General features: G+C 54.1%; 5 protein-coding genes across 5 annotated transcripts; 2 read left to right on the top strand and 3 right to left on the bottom strand.

Moving 5' to 3' along the window:
- Positions 1-271: 271 nt before the first annotated feature.
- On the bottom strand, positions 272-3,849 carry HER10_EVM0004424 (uncharacterized protein). Its single transcript, XM_035482952.1, has 2 exons — positions 1,259-3,849; positions 272-1,208 (listed from the first exon to the last, which is right to left on the bottom strand). The coding sequence occupies exons 1-2, from the start codon at positions 2,508-2,510 to the stop codon at positions 550-552; spliced, it is 1,911 nt and encodes a 636-aa protein (XP_035326777.1). The 5' UTR covers positions 2,511-3,849; the 3' UTR covers positions 272-549.
- A 2,850-nt stretch (positions 3,850-6,699) lies between these two features.
- On the bottom strand, positions 6,700-7,293 carry HER10_EVM0001959 (50S ribosomal protein L11; the record flags this gene model as incomplete). Its single annotated transcript, XM_035471691.1, has 2 exons — positions 6,700-7,035; positions 7,162-7,293. 2 exons carry the CDS (start codon positions 7,291-7,293, stop codon positions 6,700-6,702), a joined length of 468 nt encoding a protein of 155 aa, XP_035326578.1.
- A 119-nt stretch (positions 7,294-7,412) lies between these two features.
- On the top strand, positions 7,413-9,290 carry HER10_EVM0006156 (uncharacterized protein; the record flags this gene model as incomplete). Its single annotated transcript, XM_035475749.1, has 5 exons — positions 7,413-7,586; positions 7,678-7,790; positions 7,854-8,069; positions 8,132-8,933; positions 8,992-9,290. 5 exons carry the CDS (start codon positions 7,413-7,415, stop codon positions 9,094-9,096), a joined length of 1,410 nt encoding a protein of 469 aa, XP_035326892.1. The 3' UTR covers positions 9,097-9,290.
- HER10_EVM0008569 (histone H4) lies at positions 9,171-11,408 on the top strand. Its single transcript, XM_035478086.1, has 5 exons — positions 9,171-10,057; positions 10,125-10,156; positions 10,231-10,246; positions 10,530-10,617; positions 10,690-11,408. The coding sequence occupies exons 1-5, from the start codon at positions 9,918-9,920 to the stop codon at positions 10,840-10,842; spliced, it is 429 nt and encodes a 142-aa protein (XP_035327068.1). The 5' UTR covers positions 9,171-9,917; the 3' UTR covers positions 10,843-11,408.
- Positions 11,409-11,823: 415 nt separating this feature from the next.
- HER10_EVM0009456 (acetyltransferase) lies at positions 11,824-17,125 on the bottom strand. Its single transcript, XM_035478942.1, has 2 exons — positions 13,882-17,125; positions 11,824-13,322 (listed from the first exon to the last, which is right to left on the bottom strand). Exons 1-2 carry the CDS (start codon positions 13,994-13,996, stop codon positions 12,427-12,429), a joined length of 1,011 nt encoding a protein of 336 aa, XP_035327157.1. The 5' UTR covers positions 13,997-17,125; the 3' UTR covers positions 11,824-12,426.
- Positions 17,126-17,218: the final 93 nt, after the last annotated feature.

The raw sequence follows: 17,218 nt of genomic DNA, 5'->3' as shown, positions 1-17,218 counted from the left end.
GGACGAACTTTAAGCCTTGAAGCTATTCCAAGAGCTTCCAGAATGTCAACAATTTTTTGGGCCGATCGGCCAAAGGATTTCCCGAAAGCCCCACCGTTACATACCCCTGGATATCGCCCGATTGGCTGCATATGCCGAGGATGAATGAGGTACTTACCAATCGACCATATCACATTTGACGTATGGACACAGACCATCCACGGATGAAGGTGAGTTGCTGTCTTGCTGAGACTTGGGATATCTCGTGATATCACTTGATCACAATTGGCTAGGCCAACACATTGAGTCTTTTCTGAATAGTATTATCTACCTATCTAATTCAATCGCTTGATCCAAGGCCGTGGGCGGAGCCGCAGCAGCATCTACAAAACCTCAAGACGGACTCCGATACCACCCAAGCTCCAATATCATCGCTGTGTCCCCAATCACGAGGGGCTCATGTCATTCCTAGTGTCTTCCACATCCTGTCCCATTCCAAAACCCCATCTACAACCGGTTAAACGCCTTTCGGACATGCAATTTGTGTTCACCGCACCCGTACAGTGACCCCTACTTCGGGGGCTGTGGTGGCTCAAGAGTGTGAATGTGATCCTCTGCGTGTACAACGCGGCCCGGCTCGGGTTGCTGGCAAATAATTGTGTTGGCAACCCAGGGCTCATCGAGAATTTCTTGCATCGTCGCACGATCCTTCACCTTGATCTCCAGCATGCGGCCAATGATGTGACGACTCTCGCGAGGGAGCAGGCGCAAGATCCTCCAGGGACCTCTTATGACCTCTTTCTTGTCGGCTGGTTGCTGGCCGTCAGACTTAGTCGAAGTCTGCGTCGAGCTTCCCTGTGCTGCACTCCCCTCGCCGTCCTTGGGAACGTCCTTCTGGTTCTCCTTTTGGTTCTCCTTCTGGCTTTCTTTCGGCTCGTGCTTGTGATTATGATGCTTACCGTCCTCGAAAATATCTCTCTGAGGAGTGTTGGAGAGGTCGTTGGCAGACTTTGACGGCATGATCAGCTTTTTAGGGTCGTGGCCTGGTGTTGGCTCAGCAGCGAAAAGCTTGAACGAGTTGTCCGTCATGCGAGGGACCTTCCACGGAAATCTGCGCAATGTCATACAGCAAAAGATAATTGCCAATGACCAAATATCGACGGCTTGGGGATCATATTTTCGTTCGTCGTAAACTTCAGGAGCTAGATAGGGGTCGGAGCCCACGATGCCTATAATCAATCAGCAAATGCGTCGAAGCAAGTTCCAATGGGCAACTAACCTGAAGCGAGGACAATGTCGCTCTCGAAAGGATACTTGTAAACGTGGGCACTACCAAAGTCGATGATTTTCATAATCCCATGCTCACTGACCACGACGTTGTCAAGCTTCAAATCCCGATGAGCAAGACCCATGCTGTGTAAATATGTCACACCGTTGAGGATCTGCAAGAAGCAGCAGCCGACTTCCTCTCGTGTCATCTTGCCCGTCATGACACACGCGAAAAGGTCAAACGGAGCGTACTCCATGACCTCGTACCACTTGCCCTTCTCCTGCAGAATGTCCAATGTCTCGATAACATTGCCATGGTGTAGAGTTGAGCCAACGCAAAACTCAGCTGTCAGCTTCTTGACGTACTCTTTCTCAGTTTCATATGAATGTCTCGGTCGGAATTCCTTCACGGCGAAAACGACACCGTCATCACTGCGCTTCATCAAACGAACAGATCCTCCAGCACCCGATCCCAGGACTCTGCCGAGCTTTCCATATTTCGAAGTAAGTCCGTGGTCGTCTCCGAAGGGAACATGTTGCGACCCTCTGGTAGGGGGTGTCTTGGTGCCCGATCGAACCGATGATGGGGAAGCTTCCCTCTTCATCTTGTGATGTCCGCCAACCTTGAAAAACCTCTTCAGGTCGGCAAAGGAGCCTTGTCTGCTCGTGATGCTAGCCGAGTCATCGTGAGGAACCTGCAGCTCGTCGCCATGTCCCTTCATGCCCAAGAGCCCGGAGTGTCTTTTGTCGCTTGCTCGGCCCAGACTTGAGGTAGAACCAGATGGCGACGATCCGTGCTTGTTTTTTCGGCGCGAGAAGACGAATCTTGAATCGATCTGGCCCCGCTGAGGAGCAGGAGCTGGCGGTTGACGTTTGTGAGCCGCATAAGGGTCGTTGGCATCTCCGCCTGGTGTCATCGGCTTGGAGTAGTACAATGAGGCCCGAGATGGACTAGATTCTCGCGAAACCGGCACTGATCCTCCAGGACCGACAGAGAACATTCCCCTCCTGTGCGACCTCGTGTCGTGTGGTTGGTCTTCTGCCGAAGCTGATCGCTGAGGTACCTCCTCCGTCGACTTGCCTCGGACGGGCAACTCCTTCCTGGTGGATGATGGTGGTGAGTCCTGGGAGGACGAAGCCTGCGGAGTGATGACATGGGGGTCGCTCGTGGATGACTTGCGTTCGTCATTTTGATCTCTACTCTTCCTGGCTGTCGGGTCTGAGGGATCGGTCCCCGCCGGGGTCAGAGGAGGTGACTGCATCGGATGCGCCGGACCAAACCGCGGCGATTTCGGTCCGCTGGAATTCGGGGTTGGCAGTCGACTGTTGTCGGATTCCTCCTCTCGTGAGCCAACCTATAGGTGCCGGTGGTTAGTAAGAAGCAAGTTGTGCAGGCTGGCGCGTGCGATGCAATGGCCGAGTGGTGTTGTCATGACAGGTTGGGGGGTAACTGGGATGAGCATGAGACTGATCATGGGAGGTTCCGACGAGGAGCTCCATCGAGAAGAAGCCTCAGATGATTATAGCGAAGACGAGGTGAGATGTTTGGGGAAGACAAGTCTGAACGTTGAGGCAGTGTTGGTTGGGTGGAGGGGTAGGTATGAGACTTTGAAACACAAGGCATCAGGGCGGACGCCCAAGCCAACAGGAAACAACGTCAAGAAGCTCCGAGACCACGCATAAACTAAAGAGTTATGACGGAACAGACTACTTACGCGTGATGCAGGTAGTGAGTATGGCTCGAAGCCAAAGACGTTCATCCGGCGCTGCTGCAACGGTGCACCTTGAAGGGACTTGGAGAGAGCTCTAATCTGATCGGGCGTGACTTCGGCCAAGGACTCTTCGCCGTCTCCGGTAGCGGCATCGGTGGGAGAAAGAGTCTCGGTGGGTGATGTCGTGGTGACGGCTGGCGTTATCTCTTCGACGGAAGAAGCGAAGCGGACGGCGGGTGCATCTTGAGCGGGCATCTTGTCGTCTTTGTGGAGATTTGGATTATCTGGAGGATTGCGGGTGATTTCTAGGCATTGCGCACAGCGGTCAGCACAAGACGGGATCTGCGTTGAGGATAAGATGCAGGCTTGGGGTATGAGCGTATGTGTGAGAGTGAGCGTGGACGTGGGACATTGGGTGAGTGAATGTTTGTTTGACTGTGACATGCGCAACAGACGAACCGAGGGCGGGGTTGCGCGCGCCGGAACAGACGGAAGGATATGGCGTTTGTACCTGGGACTTTGACGTCCTCTTTCTGAGGATCGCGGGCGGGAGACGGGGTAGCCATGGGCTTGGCTGTAGCTGCGGGCAGTGACTGTTTGTCGTCTGCAGCTTCTCTGGAGTCGAAAGAGGACGATGATGACAACGGATGGCGGGGAAGAGGAGCGAGAGGAAAGAAACGACGACAACACGAAGGGCCGGGCCTAGGAAAGAAAAAGTACGGATACCCAGGACTAGGTGGATGAGTGAGGTGTGGATGCCAATTGCGGATGGTGGGGCACTTTGAGATGCACTAAGACTAAGAGTCAATGGAAGTACCTAATCACTGCGTACCTGATGGGAAGGTACTGGTCAAATGCACGGCATGGGTACTAACGGAGTGCCTAGACGTTGCAAAAAATTGAAGGTCCTTGCCGGAGGATCTCTCCCTGGCCTGTGATTTGACATGTATTATTCAACATTGTTGTCGCATTCATCTCACGTCTTTTTCTGTGCTGATCCGGCCCAAGACTCGGATGAACAGGCAAAGAACGAGGTCACCTGGAGAGACATTCCCCGTATGTAGACTCCGGGACCCGAGGGGGAAATATCATTAGTGAGAGCCCGAACCCGGTGCAGATACGTATGGCGGAATCTCGAGTGCGCTGTTCACGGGTCCGTCTGACCTCCCGTAACCCGTGCCGAGCCAGGTACTGTGATATGAAAGATATTGTAGAGGAGTATACCAAGGTGGGAGGGTCAGCAAGTACACGATACTTGTGTTAAGTGAGTGAGCCTGAAAAGGATGCAATCTGAATGGTCAACTGGATCGTTATCCATTCCTTATCGGGGAAGCGGTGGTCTGGATAAGACACGGTGACATGGCACTGGAGCACCAGGGCCACCGAAAGGGAGCCGAGAAAGGTGAAGGGGGCCGCCACTAGGCTGGAGACTGGAGGTGTTTTTTTTTTATTTTATTTTTTACGGCTTGGACTCTTGGAGCCTTGGAGACGGCTTGGGAACGGGAGAAATACTTGGCAGTACCCCCAAAAATCATGGATGCATTGCGCGTATCTGCATCAGGAACCCGGCCCAAGGAGAGAAGGCCCTTGCCTGCCCTGGTCGCATGGCAGCTCCTGCCTGTCCCTGTGGTGATCGGAATATTCTATTTTTTTTCTACCTCATGACCAGCCGGTTCTAATTTTCTGGACTTGTCCTTTCGTGCTCCCTCGGTGATCGGCTTTTTCCAAGATCCCTCCCGAGAGTGTCCATCACCTCAGACCGCCCGTCTTCAAAGTGCCCCCAATATGCGCCGGGGGGTGATTTCTCGGCTTCGCATCCGTGACACATGCGACAGCTGTGAGGCGTTGTTATTCGGCGGCTCGGCGGTACTTGGTAACATTTTAATCGTTTTTACGAACCTCGCAGCACACCAACGAAGACTCATCCATGGATATTGATGGTTTTTGCCTGCTTCGGCCGCGGCCCGATCTCCACAAGGCCGATGACTCTTTCAGTTCCTCGCGCCTCTTGAAAATCTTTTCTTGTGGTTCAGGCTCTTCATTCCGCCGACGGTAACCAGGGCATACCCGTCCACAAGGTCAACGAACGCCAATGCGCGCCAGATTATCCGACAATGCACCTCTTGTCTAGGCCGGGACGAACGAGTCAAGCCTGCAAGGAAACAAAAGCACGCCAATCTCAGGTTGTCTTCGCCCTCCTTCAGGCTTCAACGAACGAACAATAGATTACCTAGTACCTCTGTGAAGGTTGAACGCACATCCGACGGCCTGCCAAAAGAAAACCTCGACGCTCACCGGCTTCCACGAGCCGCGAGGTCCAGCTCCCTGTCAGCTTCCGGCAAGCAGGAGTCGAGACTGGGGTTACGATGAAGTGATGGACAGGAACAGACGGAGCTTTGCTCCCCATCTTCCCCAGCTGCCCACTAGCCCGAGACACACTTTCAGAGTACATGCCGAGACGTACCTTAACTGGCCTGCCTTCGTCCCGCCCTTCCGCCCTACGAACACCGCCGCATCTCCGGTCCCAGACCGACGAGCCCAGCTGCCCCAGCACAGTGGCGTGGTTGCTGATGTGTTGCACCTGCAGCATGAAAACGGCCACTGTTCCGTCACATCACCGGCTTCGAATCGGTCCCACACTGACGAGGCTTGGAGGCATTCTTGCAGATGACAGGCTGCTGCTGATGGAACCCTTTATCCAGGCACGCTGCAAAAGAGGACCGCCTTCCAGGGGCACCAGATGGGAAAATCTCCATCGGCATGGCCCTGGCACTGTCTAGATCTGGGCCTGCATTTCGTCGCAACCAGCGGGCCTCCACCGACGGAGCTGAAGCATCTGCCACTGGGACCCGTTACCTAATGCTGCACACCAAGTGCCTTCTTGCGTAAGCTTCTTGGAGGAAGCTTCGCATCATAGGACAGGCAAGGAACTGCCTACGAGGCGCTTCACTAACCATGAGGAGGAAAACGTGGAGGCTTTCAGTCTCGACAGATTTATCGATCTCGATTGCGAAGCTTCGAGAGACTTTGAACCACCTCTTCCCCACTGATGTGCTGGCTTTGCCGCTTGCATATCAGTTCTAGACCGCCGATCGCATATCTGACTTTGGAACGACCTTGTCAATTATCCCCCAATCCTGTGGTTCGGCACGGCACAATGAGATTTTCCCCTCACACCATCTCAATTCGACATACAAAGTTCTGGTGGGCCATGATCCAATCCGCCCGGCGACTTACTCAAGCAGGCGTGCAACGATTGGCATTTTGTCGTAATCTCTTGGTTCTACATCGATTTTTCCTTTCCAAAGTCTTAGACAACGGCCAGACAGCTAGTCGTTTCGGTCTCCCACGGACGGTTGTCGTACTCGCACTATCGTGCGCAAGTAGAAGCGTGAGAACGGACTTCGCCTCAAAACGAGACATATTTTCAACGTCACTGCTCAGTTGGGACTTCTGGGGCGCATGAAGCATCCCTTCAGGCGTGCCATGTTCCGACCACGCGGCGCTAGTGTATGAACGTTTTTTTGTCGCCGTGCTCTGCCTTTGCTCGGCGGTTGAGATTCTCATCGTACAGTACCTCCTGTCTGCTATTCTAACGTCGCCTCGCCTCGATCCTCCAATAATTGTACATGGGCACGCTCTTCTTCGTTTGAGATGGTATACAAGTGGATGCTTTCTTTCCGCGCCTGACTCCGTTTTTAATACGTGGTTGAAAATAGACTGTTGCAGGACACGTGCTCTATGGCACGACGTTGATACCAATGGACTTGCACTGGTAGATGACGGAGCGGCAGATGGCCTCGAGGCTGAGACCCGATAGACGCATTTCCGTCTGCTTGATCTTGGCGATCTCGTATACGTGCTTCAAGCTGACGGTTCCGACCGTCTCCTTTCCGGGGTTGGTTGCGCCCTTCCGCTTGCCCTTCTTGCCGACCGGCACCTCGGCGGCGTTGAGGAGAAGCCAAGATGTGTGAGGTGTGCGGATGTCAAAGTGGAATGATCGGTCGCCTCGGACAGTGACTCGACAAGGCATCGGCGTGCCGGTGATGATGTGTGCTGTCCTTGCATTGAACTCCTGTCGATTGAGCAAAGACACGTTAGCATTGATCTCAACCATGGCATAACCAACCCCTTAAAAGCACAGATGTTGGGCAGAGAGTGGCATGTGTTGCTTCATCAAAGTCCCAAGGGCAAGTCTCACCTTGCAAAAATCCATCGACTTGACACCCTTGCTACCCAGCGCAGGACCAACAGGCGGACTCGGGCTGGCTTGCCCGGCGCCCACGATGAGCTTCACGACCTGGTCGGCAACTGTCGCTCCTCTCTTGGACATGGTGGCGGATATACAGACGAGTCTGCTCGTTGGGGGGAAAGGGGGGTGACGGGTGGGTGGTGATGGGCAGGTATATTGCACCGCGCGACAGACAACTAAGCTTCAATCAATCCGACCTGATGCTGCACCTTTTCGGAGGTGGAAAATTTAGGAGCCTTGAAGCACCAGCCACGCGCCAAAGGTCCAAGCGACCGGGATGCTCGGGGGAGCGCAGGATCCACCCTGGTCGCATTAGCCACAGTTTCACCGTCATTGGGTCGTGGGATGACCCCTCGGCCCCTCCGCTGGCTCTTGTTTGGGGCGGTCAACTCAACTTCTTCTCAACTCGGTTTTCCTCTTAAGAACACCACCAAGAAGCTTGTTTCTCTTGTTACCCGTGTTTAGACCTGCTGCATTTTACCGCCATCGACGACCACCCTTTATCTCCCTCCCGTTTCCATCCGTCGTCACCCGCTCACGCGTCCTGCCGTCAACATGTTCAAGTGGGCGCAACAAAAGTAATTAGTGTTTGCCGTCCCTCAATGTTGCGTCAGCCAAGGCTAACCTTTTGATTCTGCCAGGCTCGCCGATGTGGCAGGTACCCAAGAGCCCATCTACGGCCCAACAGCTATCAGATCCGTCGCCGAAGAGGCCAAGACGACTACCCACACGGAGACCACCAAGGATGACTTGAAATGGATTGCGGCCGACTCGACCTCTGTCGAGACGCAGAGCTTCTACCTGATGGGCGACAACGGACACCTTGGGCTGGCCCAAATTATCTACAGCAACGTTGGGTATGGGATAGCTTCCGTGCATTCCACGTCTGTCTCTTCATGCTGACCCAATGTTACAACAGTGGCATCCGCACAACATGCCAGTTCAACGCCAAGATCTTCTACCCCAACAAGTCGAAGCCGACGCTCTGGGAGACCACGCAGCTCAGCCACTACGAGGTGAGCGAGGACCGGATGTCCTTCTACGCCGATGACTGCGCCGTCGAGCTGTCCGAGGACGGCACCTACTACACGATCAAGAGCATGAACTCGGAGAACGCCATTGTCAACCTCAAGGTCACCCGCATGTCGCCCGGCTTCCACGCCGGCAAGACGGGCAAGACGCTGTTCGGTACCGACATGTCGAAGCCCTGGGGCACCATGCGCCACGCTTTCTGGCCGCGCTGCATCACCGAGGGCACCATCACCACCAAGGACGGCGCCGTCGACTTCAAGGGCCGGGCCTTTTACGTGTACGCGCTGCAGGGCATGAAGCCTCACCACGCGGCGGCCAAGTGGAACTTTGTCGACTTCCAGGGCCCCAACTACTCGGCCGTCATGATGGAGTACACCACCCCTCCCTCTTATGGTTCGACTACAGTCAGCGTTGGCGGTATCGCCAAGGACGGCGAGATGATTTACGGCGGCGTCACGCAGACGGCCAAGCACATTAAGGCGAAGAACGATTCCGTCAACGAGTGGCCCGAGCCCGAGGAGATCAAATTCACCTGGTCCGGCACGGACAAGGATGGCAAGGCCGTGGAGGGTGTCATTGAAGGCCCTCTGGGCGAGAGGCTGGACAGAGTGGACGTACTGGCTGAGGTCCCCGGCTTCGTCAAGAAGATAGTAGCTGGCACGGCCGGCACCAAGCCGTACATTTACCAGGTAAGTCCCCGGGTCGAGCCCCTAGTGGCTCAAGTAACCAAACTGACAACGATTACAGTACTGCCCGACAGAGAAGAAGCTCACCCTGAAGCTCAAGATTGGAGACCAAGAAATCTCCGAAGAGGGTCTCTGCTTCAGCGAGGCCACCTTCATCTCCGAATAGACGTATGGACAATGAAACGACGGCGATGAAATTCTTGGGTAGTTGTTGCCGGTCTGGTTAGGCGTTCAGATGGGGGCTATGGTCACTCGTTGAATTGGGTACGCATACTTATTCTATAAAGCTGTTCTAATACAAATACACACTTTCAACATTCTGCGTATGTCGTGCAAGTTTCTGATCACTGAAAGTCGTGTGCGTCGCCTCGTGCTTCACGCCTGACCTATTCCACAGGCATAGCTCCTTTGCTTCCAGCTCTCAGCTATTCAAAAGCTGGGGCATCACATAGACCCCGACCCCGACTTCAGAGTTTCTCTCTTGAAACAAGGCATATGACAAACATTCGCCGGCAAGTTCCCTGCACCTGCATTGCGAGCGATGAGTCTTGACAGTGCGTGGTGTGTGTTTCTACGGTGTTTTTGCACGGAGCAGCTCAGCACGGGCCAAGTTGAACCGATAAGACTTGAGACGTGACCGATAAGGCAAGGCAGAAACGTCCCTGCCGCACCTGCCCGTCTCCAACGTATCAATGGCAGGTGCCTACCTTACCTTACCTACCTTACCTCCACTGCCCTGCATCCAGTGCTTCCATTGTCGCTGGGTACCTCAAAGGCCCCCTAAGGCTGTCTCAAAACCTCCTTAGCTTACGGTTATTCCCCCGCATATTCGCTGCCAACTCCTCCACAACAGTCCCCAAGCGGCGCGTTCACCCACACACCCACGATCCGCACCCTCAACTACAGTTTGGCGATTCACGATCCGAAAGAAAGCGTCAGCAGAATTCCTCATTCGGCAGTCTACACCAACATCATCGTCACTTCGCCATGCCGCCTGCGTCCGCAATTCGCGGCGGTCCGTGGGCCTCGAGCTCCGGCGGCAAGCGCGGCACCGCTTCCAAGGTGCATCAAGGCGGCAAAGGCAAGACTGTGCTGCAGAACGCGGGGACCGGTGCAAAAAGACACCGGTAAGTGGTCTCCTCTTATCGATCTTCACTTACGGCAGGTGAGATTCGGCAGCTAACTGGAGAATAGGAAAATTATGAAGGATTGTATCCGGGGTATTAGTATGTTGCACTTGACTCAGTTGACCACTTATACACACTTGGATACGAGGAGCTGACCCGGATTACTTATTTAGCGAAGCCTGCTATTCGGTATGTTTTTCTTCCCTGATTGCAAGAGGTTTTCTCCTTGATTGGGATTTATTGGGGCTCCGGGTGAGGGCGGATGGTCTCGGGGTTCCTGAGATGAGGGTGATGAAGGGGACTTGAGTTGAGCTCTTCCTCGATCGAATTTCATTTCAGTCTCACCACGCACATCATCACCCTCACCCACCTCGCCTGCTCCGTCTCTCGAACACGACAACACCTACACCTACCTCCTTCCACCTTCCCTTTGAGGAATAAATTCAAAGCTAACTGCTCATTCTCACTTTAGTCGTCTGGCTCGTCGTGGCGGCGTCAAGCGGATTTCCGCCATGATCTACGACGACGCCCGTGAGGCCCTGAAGACCTGGCTCGAGTCTGTAAATACACACTCTCATATACACCGAATTATCTTTTTTTGTCTTCACGAAAGGCTGACGAGCTGCAAATAGGTCCTAAGAGACTGCGTGACGTATGCGGAGCATCGTAAGGCGAAGACTATCACTATTCACGACGTAAGTCTCGTGATCTGCCTCCGTCGGATTCTAGTGGCAGGGTCGGTGTTATTCTATAAAGATTGGTATCTGACGTTTCCCTTACCTTAGGTCTTGTATTCTCTGGCCCGCAAGGGCAAGCCAATCTACGGATTCGACCCCGATACCTTTGTCGACCCGAAGTCGCGCAAGGCCAAGGCAGCAGGCATCCAGGACTGAGAGGACTCACCCCTTTACCTCCTCTTGCGTCTCTTCAAACTTTAGAGAGGCAAGGTGTTGGTCAAAGCCGCCAAAAGGATTTCCACCATCGGTCAGAAAAGCGTGCCATCACCACAGCTATTTGTTGGACCTTATCGCCTTTTCTGGTCCTCTTTTCATTTGTCTTCCGAGGTATAGGCACCTCTGGCGTTTACGGTTGAAGCGAGTATGGACGACAAAGCACTACGGAATAGGGATACGTATGTGCCTCACTTTCTTTCTGGATCCCAACATTGGGTTTATGAGGCCTTGCAAGAGAGGATCCTAGATGGCCAGGAGATTATCGCGTGGGGATGCGCGAAACTTATCGACCGCCTGAAACGACGGAGGAGAGAGATATCATGTCATCGCGAAGGAAAGACTGAAAGAAAAGGGTTTTGGAGACTACTCTCCGGATATTAGAGCCTCAGGGGGGGGGGGGGGATGGAAGTCCCGTACATTGTCGGTCCTCGATCCTAGGCACATAATCAAACAAAGTCAGTAGTATACGGGGCCAACAAGCATGAAGTGAGATTTTGTAGTCAGCCAGCTTTCGGCAGAGTGCGGGAAAAGCGCATCGAGACGATCAGTCGCGAATGATATAAGCCATGTCGAGGCAGTCTAGGTCTTTTCTGATTTGGGATGTTTGAGTCGTGTATTGACATCGGATCGTGATTGAGAATAGTTTCTGGGGCATTGGGCGGGACTGAGCGTCATGACTTGGCATAACTATCAGAGTTCATTCTTCAGCTGCCCTGTCTGAGTAGCCAACTATCCTTGATACATCCTAATGGCAAGTGTCATGTGTAGTTGGTCACAGAACGCCGCAAGGATTCAACCGCACTTTGTACGCCACGGTCCAAGAAAATTGTAAACGGATAGATACGTTTGCCAAACGAAGGGTTTATGTTAGGCAGCAGGAGGGAAAGGGGAACGCATGATCTACGAGGACCTCTCCTCCCACTCTTTCCCTCTTCCCCAAGCTGCACTTCTAGTAATATCTTCTTTGCCATGTCCACGTCTCCACGCTCTTTAACGGAAAGGGGGGTGTGTAACCACGAAGAACTCTTGACTCCCTTTCCCCAAATCTGTCTTCTCTATACAAATTGTATAATCGCGCCACCCGATGCGCCCAGTTTAAACAAGCCGTTTGATATAACGAGGGGTATCGTTTGAAAAAGATGAGACAACCAAAAGATAAAAGAGATGCCCGCGGGATCCTACACCAGTAACGTGTCAATGACACCTGGCCCGTCGTTTCCCACAGCTCTAGGGTATATTTGTAACCAATTTCCAAGGACCGTCCCCGCCCAGTTGTCCGAAAAGAGGGAGCAACAGAAAAACACACACGCACGCGCGAACACACCAAAGGTTGCGAATAAATGGGTAGTAGCAACACGAGATAGAACAAATGTCTGTTTGTTTTTGTAGATGATGTGGAATCGAGGACGACGGTCTTCACCTCTTCTTCTTGGTGAGCTCCCGCTCAGCCAACACGCCGTCGAGCGTCTTGGCGGCCCAGCGCTCGCGCTTCCTAAACACGCCGTTGAAGAACTCGGGCATGACCATGCGGCTATTGGCGTGCTCGAGCGCGAAGCCGACCTCTGCGTCCTTTCCGCACCGCTCGCGCGTGATTCGGACCGCCTCGTCGAGCATGTCGGTGCCGACGCCTTTACCGCGGTACCGGAGCTTCGTCGTCCAGGCGCGGATGATGCCCTTTCCGCCGCGGAAGCTCGAGGCCTTGTTGCGGCGCCGGCTGCTAAAGGTAGAGGCGACGGCCGGGCTCGCGGGCTCGAGGTGGAGCACTAAGGCGCCGACGAGCTCGTTGCCGAAGCGGGTGCCGAGGACGAGGTCCTCTTCGTCGGCGGAGGCGTCTGGGTGGGGCCGGATGAAGGACCAGGACATTTGCTCGGCGAGGGGCAGGTAGCCGCTCGTCGCCCAGCGGATGGCGAGGAGGTAGGTCATGATGACGCCGCTGAAGAGGGTGAAGGCTAGGCCAATGTCGCCTTGGCGGGCGTAGGAGTACTGGTAGGCGACGCCGAGGGTGGCTGTGAGGCCTGCGAGCGGGACGGGGTGGAAGACGAGTGAGTAGGCGGCCTGTTGGCGCTGCTGGGCGATGGAGTCTGCTACGAGGTGGAGGGCTTCGGCCTTGTCCTCGCGGGTGGAGAGGACCTCGAGCGACAGAGGAGGGATGTCGTCAAAGGGGTCGAGGGTCTGAGATGTTGCCAGCGGAGACGGGGCTGCCGGGCGGTGGGTGTTGGAAGCCACCGTAGGCTGGAGGACGGGCGTGTTGGTGTTGGATGACATGGCGGATGGGTTCAGGACCAAGTTGGCGCGGAGAAATGTGAAGAAGGCTGGACAGACTGGTCAGTTTTGCTTTCGTCGTGATGCCGGGTCCAAGTTGAGAGCATTGATGAACGCCAAGTGAAAAGAGAAAGATAAATAAATGAGATGTGGTCAGGTGGTGAAGTGAGTTGTGAGGTTGTGACAGACAGGATGAAAAGCTTGTCAATAGTTGAGATGAGATTTTCCTGTTCCACGTCCTCTTCTGGATTGGTTCTAGAGCACCGAGAGGCCGATAACCGTGAGCGTGGCCGAAACTTTCGGCGCTTTTGCTGCACGTTCTGAAAAAAAGCCAGATCCCCAAACGATCCTGCCGGAGCGTTGGAAAATGAGATTGGATGAACTTGATGACGATGTTCGGGTTTGGGTGCAGGTGTACGATTGAGTTGTGAAAGAGACACACAACACGAGGTGAGGTTGAATAAGAATGCCAAGATGAGAGGAAAGGTAACGTTGAAGAATAGGTGGCCAAGAAGAATTGATTTAAAAGAGCCGCAGGGCAGAAACGCAGGGAAGACGTAACGAGAAACCAAATGAGGGAAGAGAAAAAAAATTCGTCTTAGCTCTTACCTGCGCTTGTCTTGATGGCGGGGACCGCATGATTGAAGGTATCGGTAAGGGCATTGTGAGAGTGCCAGTTGCTCACATTGAGCTCGCGAATGCCCATGTGGTGTGGTGAATCCATCTTATTGGCCCGTTGGTCTAGTCGACTTGATGACCCAGTTTGGTTGCTGGCTGTCCGGTCCTGGAAGGAGAAATCGATCGCTTATTAGGTGGGCAATTGTACGGATACGTCTCGTCTTGTCGGGGGCGGGTTTGCCGTCAAGACTAGGGAGAACCGCCGGTAACAGGGAATAAAAGACGCCGGCTCGGGGGTGGTTGGAAATTGGAGAGTTGGGGCTGGTTGAATTCTTAGTGGCGGCAGCTGGCGACAGACGATGGTAAGCGCCGCCGCGAAGCTCAAGATGGATGGTGGTCTCGTGAGGTCGTAGAGTGGAAAGAAGAGAGAGGACCCTGTCACGGGAGGAGGGGCTGCAACATGGATCGATGGGTTCCGTCTATCGTCTATATATCCTCCGGGGTTGGCCAGGTCGTCGTCCAAAGGTCCCCAATACGTCGTTCGTTCGTGTCTTTGGCGTTGGCGTTGGGGGTGGCTGGAATGTCCAGGGAACAGAGTTGTTGGTGGCCGTTGCGTTATGCCCTTGGGTATTAGTAGTATGGTGGTTTATCGCCGGTAAGGTTGGTCTGGTCAAGGTCTGTGGTGCCTGGGTCTTGGACTGTGTCTGTTGGTTTTGAGTCGGCCGTTGGACTTGCACACAGACAGGTATCTGTAAGATGAATCGCCCGCGCACCCGTCGTCGGGGATCCCGTCCCAAAAGTGGCTGGTGAAGGGGGCTTGATGAAGAAAGAAGCCCGGGGGAAGAGGGAAAGAAACAAAGCTCGGAAAAAGGATTAAATAGAGAGTAAGAAGGGTCTCGTGGTATTTGTCACTTTTGTTACCTGACCCCCGTTCCTTCGTCCAGCAAGATGGGAAGACTAATAAGTGGGAAATGAAAAAGAAAAAGGCTTGGGACCTTAAAAATCTGCAGAAAGAAGGAAAATTTTGAAGAGTGGGTGGACTTTGGTTAAGTAGGATCGGTAGGCGTGGGCTGGACAGGCCCGGGGATGGATGAGAGAGAGCTGCGAGCACTGATCAATGAGCAACGAGCATGGAGCATGGAGCATGGGATGGGATGGATGGGGAATCAGGATGGGCATGGAAGACGGGCAAAAAAAAGAGAAAGATTGTCGTCGTGTGCGCGTGCGAATGGGAACCTCCTTCAAACCAAGCTTCGAAACGAAGTACCTCCGCCGCTAGACGTTAGACGTACGGCACAGCCAAGCTACTTTGGGTCTCTTTCCCTTCAGCTCGAACCGGGGCTGCTTGCTGGTAATAGGTATTGCTACTCTTCTTTTCCCCTCTGTCTCTTATGATTCTTAACCAGGAGACCATGACCGTCACTCTGGAAACCTCACCCCCCAACCCAACCTGGAAGTGTCATGTAGGTATCTCCTTTCATGCTGCGCCGGTTTTTTTTTGTTGGTGGCTTGATGCATGTGGGTGAGCTAGAGGTGAGGTATACCACATGTTACCGCCATATCAACCCTAATATCCGTATCATCGGGTCGGATGGCACCACTGGTTGGTTGTTTCTGCCCTCTCTTGGCTCCTCTCTCCTGTCTATCTCTTTCCGCGGTGACGCCAGTGGTTGGATGCATTTGCAAGAGATACATGGAGACGCACACACACACACACTCTCTCTCTCTCTCTCTCTTCCTCCATGTCTCTCCGCCTCTTTCTTCCTTACCCTCTGTTCTACTGTCTCTCTCCCAGACACATACTGACATACAACCCCCCGGTCGACGTGCTTCTCGCGCCAGCGCCAGTGTCGCGCGTGCGGCGTACTGTTGGGATCAGCAGAACCGAGGATGGTGATGGCAAGGGCTGGTCGGTGGGAAGGATTGCAGCAAGCAGTAACAGCTACTGCAAGAAGCAGGGCAAGCCGCAAATCCGCACCCGCCGTCTTGCAGATTTCTGATAAGGGTCCCCCCTCGCCGAGTGCGCGTGTCACCCGTGTCACCGTGTCTCCGGAGCTTCTCACAGGCTCGATAAGGCGGAACCATGGGAACGCCAATCATGACTGGCGGGACCGCCGCCATGGCTTGTCAAGCCCAAACAAGGCGGCGAGCGTGCTGCCAGCGTCTGGGACCAACGGACGGGGTTCTTGGCCCGGCCGGAGAGTGGGTGGGTGGGGGGAGCAAAGACTGAACAGAGTGAGAGAGTGAGAGACTGACAGACTGTGACCTTGCCCAGACCAAAGGGGGTGGTGGGGTACACAGCCTGGTGGAGGGGTCCTTGTCAGTGAGTCGAGTGTCAGGATCCGATCCAACGCGACGTGACCCAATGCATCATGGATGTGACTTGCTCCCTAGCCTCCTCCCAGGCTCCCCCCATCCCCCCTAGTAGTGGTAGGTAGCGTAGCCTAGAGCCGTCCCTGGCCCCCCGGTCTCCAATCGACGGCCTGGGCCCAGATTCTTTCTCCGAACCATCATCTATTGTTTTTTTGGCGTCTGTCTAGATGCGATGGTCTTTGATGCCATCAGTTTCGAAGAGTCGTCATTCGTCGCAGCTCTTTGCCGGCAAGCAATCAGAAGGGAGCTATTGGCGATGCACAGGCCATGGATTGCGTACATATCTTTCGTGTCCTAGTTCTACGAATAGAGAGAGATGAGATGTGAGAGGAGGTAGGTTAGGTGAGGTCGCATAGGTATCTCTCTGACGCTCTCACCTCGCACTCTTTCACATTTGCCTTTCCGACAATTTTTCGATATCAGAGTTTCTCGGGGTTAGGCGCGCCGGACCTTGGCAAACGGAGTGGTGACATTGCTTCAGACCTCGAGGTTGCTGATTGTCGATTCTGCAAGATGCTGTGTCTCTGGCGTCACTCTGTGAAGCCCCCGAAAAAAAACCTGAAGGTGTGCTGGTAACCCAACTTGGTGGTGTTGGAACTGGCACGACTGGACTGACTGGGTTCGTGGTGGTGGTTGGGTGTTGGGGCCTTTTTCTTTTTGGGTGTGGATGGCATGGACCAACGCCATTTTGAGGGTGGTGGTGGGATGAGTAGGATGGGATTGGATTGGATGTCTTGGAACTGATAGCGAATTCGCCCGGCAGGCTGGCAGCACTGCAGCAGAGAGAGCCAGAGAGCCAGCGAGCGGCTGGTCCGGCCGAAGAAGAAGAAAATCTGTCGACTCGGGCTCGACATGGGACAATGATGCGAGTGAGGCAAGTTGCAGCAGACGATGCAGCACGCGAAAAGAAGGTTTGATTGCGGGCAGATCAATCAGCTCAGTTCCATTACACTAA

Source organism: Colletotrichum scovillei (assembly GCF_011075155.1).
Source record: "Colletotrichum scovillei strain TJNH1 chromosome Unknown Contig00011, whole genome shotgun sequence".
Lineage (NCBI taxonomy): Eukaryota > Fungi > Ascomycota > Sordariomycetes > Glomerellales > Glomerellaceae > Colletotrichum > Colletotrichum scovillei.
Note: the sequence above shows the minus strand (reverse complement) of the source record. Positions and strands in the feature narration are given on the sequence as shown.

What these genes read in the sequence shown, in the direction of transcription:
- HER10_EVM0004424 (XM_035482952.1), bottom strand. Translation starts at nt 2,510, where the DNA reads ATGCAGTCACCTCCTCTGACCCCGGCGGGGACCGATCCCTCAGACCCG. An exon ending in CGACATTGTCCTCGCTTCAG is followed by an intron (nt 1,209 to 1,258) that starts GTTAGTTGCCCA and finishes GATTGATTATAG; the next exon opens with GCATCGTGGGCTCCGACCCC.
- HER10_EVM0008569 (XM_035478086.1), top strand. Translation starts at nt 9,918, where the DNA reads ATGCCGCCTGCGTCCGCAATTCGCGGCGGTCCGTGGGCCTCGAGCTCC. An exon ending in ACCGGTGCAAAAAGACACCG is followed by an intron (nt 10,058 to 10,124) that starts GTAAGTGGTCTC and finishes ACTGGAGAATAG; the next exon opens with GAAAATTATGAAGGATTGTA. An exon ending in TGAAGACCTGGCTCGAGTCT is followed by an intron (nt 10,618 to 10,689) that starts GTAAATACACAC and finishes AGCTGCAAATAG; the next exon opens with GTCCTAAGAGACTGCGTGAC.
- HER10_EVM0009456 (XM_035478942.1), bottom strand. Translation starts at nt 13,996, where the DNA reads ATGGATTCACCACACCACATGGGCATTCGCGAGCTCAATGTGAGCAAC. An exon ending in CGCCATCAAGACAAGCGCAG is followed by an intron (nt 13,323 to 13,881) that starts GTAAGAGCTAAG and finishes CAGTCTGTCCAG; the next exon opens with CCTTCTTCACATTTCTCCGC.